This window comes from Seriola lalandi, unplaced genomic scaffold, assembly GCF_002814215.2.
Source record: "Seriola lalandi dorsalis isolate HSWRI2012SDOR001 ecotype SW California unplaced genomic scaffold, Sedor1 jcf7180002050678, whole genome shotgun sequence".
Lineage (NCBI taxonomy): Eukaryota > Metazoa > Chordata > Actinopteri > Carangiformes > Carangidae > Seriola > Seriola lalandi.
The window spans coordinates 3009-7065 of NW_019521231.1; the positions used below are offsets into that span (position 1 = coordinate 3009).

Genomic DNA, 4057 nt, shown 5'->3' on the forward strand with positions numbered 1-4057 from the left:
TGTTGTTATTCTGACTCTGATTTAAAATTCTCATTCTCTTTCTGACGCAGATTTTTATAGATTATCATTCTCATCCCAATCCTAATCCTGGTTTCAGTGTTAATTCTTTATTTCTTTCCAGGGCGACTATGTCTGGTTGGATTTGAAGACGGGTCGGGAGTTTGAGGTACCGATCGGTGCAGTGGTCAAACTCTGTGACTCAGGACAGATCCAGGTGGTGGATGATGAGGGAAATGTAAGTGCTGAAGCATAATGTTTTTATTCTTTTATGTGATGCTGAAATCATGCTCGCCATGAAATCATTTTACTCCTCACTGCAGCATAATCTACTGATAATGTATGATGTAGTGCGCAGTGAATGAGCTAACAGGGACTGATGGGTTGCTAATATTATGTTAATCTTGTTAATCTTATGAAAAGCTTCAATGTTTTTTATGTGAGTTAAGATAACAAATTCACACGTTTCTGTGGAGCAGTTACAGTAACTCATGCTCGGCTGAGAAGCTTTGGAACTGGTCTGTAACTTAAACAAAAATAAATTTAACAATAGCAATAAGCGGTTCACTAGAACTGCCAAAAGTACCATTGGTCAGGAGGTGAGCATGGCTATCTGTCAGTGTAGCACAAGTTGCTCATCCTGTAATTTGGTGTTGGATTCAAGCAAAGCAGTGTTCTGCATGTGTTTTGAGACGGTGACTTGAATATGGCCCAGCTTCAGTGGGGAGATGGTAGTGTTGAATTCAGCACAGGGGGCTTTCGGCTGCCAGAGGGCTAGCACTGGCTGCCATGTTGACTCGCTAGTACCTCGCTCCGGTTACTTTGCTTGTTTGATTTGTCTGCTACATTTGTGTAATTTGTGGTTTGTAGGAATTATGTTGTCCACTTACTGATGAGTTTAAGTGAAGTTATGGGGTTTTAAATGGTTAAACTATTGCACTCAAACTGGAGGTCCAGAAATAATGTTTTCCAACATAAATGCCAAGTGAATGTTGCAATAATGAAACTGTTGTGTTACTTACTTAAACTCCAGAAGTTGAACTGTGTGATCTGTTTTCCTCTATAAAACACAATAACCTCCCCTCCCCCTCCAGGAGCACTGGATCTCCCCCCAGAATGCCACCAACATCAAGCCAATGCATCCCACCTCTATCCACGGTGTGGAAGACATGATCCGCCTGGGAGACCTCAATGAAGCTGGAATTCTTCGTAACCTGCTCATTAGATACAGAGAAAAACTCATATATGTGAGTATTGCTGTATTTATACCTGCATTAACATGTCTCTCTCACTCAGATTCAGATAACAAGTTAGGGTACTTCCTCTCTTCGCTCTCAGAACAGCCTTTGTTCTTCATGTCATGGATTCCTCTAGAAGTTGTAGACATTCCTCTGAGACTCTGCTCCATGTCAACGTGATAATTGCGTCACGTCATTTCTGCAAATTTGTCAGCTGCACACTCATGCAGCCAATCTCCCGTTCTACCACATCCCAAAGATGTTCTGCTGGATTCAGGTCTGGAGACTGGGGGTGGCACTGAAGTTCACTGAACTCACTGTCACGTCGATGAAACCAGTTTGAGATGACTTTAATTTGTGACATGGAGCATTATCCTGCTGGAAGCAGCCATTAGAAGATGTTGACCTGTGGCCGCTAAGGGAAGTACACGGTCAGCAATAATACTCAGATAGACAAGAAAACAGCCTGGACTGTTGACATAAGACAGGCTGGGTCTATGGATTCAAGCAGTTGATGCCAAACTCTGACTCAGCACAAATCCAGATCCATCAGACCAGGTCTTCAACTGTCCAGTGTTGGTGAGTCTGTGTCCACCGCAGCTTCAGGTTTCTGGTCTTGATGACAGGAAGTGGAACCTGACGTGGTCTTCTGCTGGTGTAGCTCATCCACCTCAAGGTTCAACATGTTGTTCGCTCTGAAGCGTTTCTGCTCACCACAGTTGTAAAGAGTGGTTATCTGAGTGACCGTAGCCTTTCTTTCATCTCCAACCAGTCCGTCCATTCTCCTCTGACCTCTCTCACCCACAAGGTGCTTCCTCCACAGAGCTGCTGCTCACTGGATGGTTTTTTTGTTTTTGGCTCCTCCTCTTCCTAACTGAAGCTCCTGACCTGTATCTGCATGGTTTTATTAATTGCCCTGCTGCTATATGATTGGCTGATTGGATAATTGCATGAGTAAGCAGATGTACAGGTGTTTCTCATAAAATACTACACAGTATAAAATGTATATTATTAGACCAACTAATGTAGAGACAAAAGATTTTTCTTTGAGGATTTTAATTGAACATGTAATTTAAACTAAACATTATGAGTTTTATTTCCTACTTTGTTAGCTTATTTATGTGCACACTTTTCTGTCATAACATGATGCAGTAACAAGGCAAAAAATAGAAAAAATACTATGAAAAACTGCTAGATTGCTGACACTGCTTCTTTTTCTTCCCCTTAAGGAGCTTTTAAACCTTTATCCAGGGCTTGAATGACTTGCTAACACTCTCTCAGTATTATCTAATGAACCTGATGTTGGCTGCTTTTTCTACTCTCATCTCAATTTCTTGCTTCTTTATTCTCTCTTTTGCCCTGCTCGCTGTCCTCCTTCCTCCCTCTTCCTGTTTCATCTGAAGACTAACTGTGGTGGCAGGGTAAGTCAGCTCCAGGACGTCAAACATGACTGGACAGAGATCCAACCCAAGTTGAAAAATAAATTTATTCAATGCACGTCTTTAATGCAACAGCTGCATGATCTCAAAAACACCAACATGCAGTAAATGTCATATTCGGCTTTATCTCTAAACTGCATGGATGTTCCACGTTTTGAATGTTTCATGTAAGAATTGTTCTGTCTCCTAATCTTGAAATTGAATAGAAATTACGGATGGTTACAAATTATTTTAATAGATTATTCTGCTGTTCCACTGCACAAAACCATTTTGTAAGAAAATTTGTAAGTATGATGGGCATTACGTTATGGAATGAAACTCATCTTTCATTTTATTTTGCTCTGCACAAACGTGCTATCTACTTTTTTGTGATAACTGACTTGTGTGACATACAGTATGCTGAGAGAAAAGAAAAGAAAACTACACTTGCATGATGGGGAGAAGAGCTACTTTTCTTTCTTAACTGCCTCTGGTTTTGGAGGAGGGTTCAAATTATGAGTGGGACTGGGGGGTCTGACCCACCTGATTAAGACTGGGACCCCCCAGAAGAGGTTTAAACAACAGTGAATTACTAGTTTAATACACTTTACTTTTTTACATTCTTAGATTGTGTCAAATATTTACAGATGAACACTAATGTTAGCTAGTTTCTAACTTGAGCCTTAACTTACACTTTAGCTAACCAATTTGAGCCAGCTGATAGCGCTTGTGTGGCTGTGCTGGTTTGGTTAGTCTTTTACATTTTAGATATTAGCTTTAATAAAAGGCAGCCCTTTGTTTTCACCCAGGAAATCAGGAGTTTTACCTGGTTGGGTCACTGAACAATATTAAAATACTTGTGAAGGCTCAGTAATTATATCATCAGCGGTGGAAGTAATTAAGTACATTTACTCTTAGTACTGTACTTCAGAACAATTTTGAAATACTTGTACTTTACTTGAGTATTTCCATTTTATGCTACTTTATACTTCCACTGCTACACCTCAGTGGGAAATATTGTACTTTCTACTTTACTAGATTTATTTGACAGTTTTACTTAAACAAGCACGATACTAAAGGACTGTAACAGTTCAGTTCACTGAAGGAGGTGAAGCGGGTGACCCCCCCCCATCATTGTATAATTTGAGTTCGGAGGTATCATGTTCCTGTAGGACAAGTCCAAACGGTTCATGGGACTGATTGGCTGATTGACTCATGTTTAGGGCTGACGAGGCTCAGCATTGCAGCCTGAGTGCATGTTGATTTGTTTTCAACATGGCCGCCTGCTCTCCCGTTCTGAACACTAATGCATTCTCAATGTCATCCATCAACATCTGCGCTATGAGACCTGCGTCACCTCGTCTTGCCTCCTCCAGCCTTACCTTGCTGCACTGACAAGATTTT

The 4057-nt window shown here is 40.9% G+C and overlaps 1 protein-coding gene across 1 annotated transcript in view; it reads left to right on the forward strand.

Moving 5' to 3' along the window:
• Positions 1-1118: 1118 nt before the first annotated feature.
• Positions 1119-4057, forward strand: part of LOC111649398 (unconventional myosin-VIIa-like) — a gene marked incomplete at its 3' end in the record, with an annotated part of 24807 nt that continues 21868 nt past the window's right edge. The window contains exons 1-2 of the mRNA XM_023399158.2: positions 1119-1244; positions 2639-2706. Of these exons, the coding sequence (XP_023254926.2) occupies positions 1134-1244; positions 2639-2706 (179 nt within the window). The remainder of the gene's footprint in view (positions 1245-2638; positions 2707-4057) is intronic.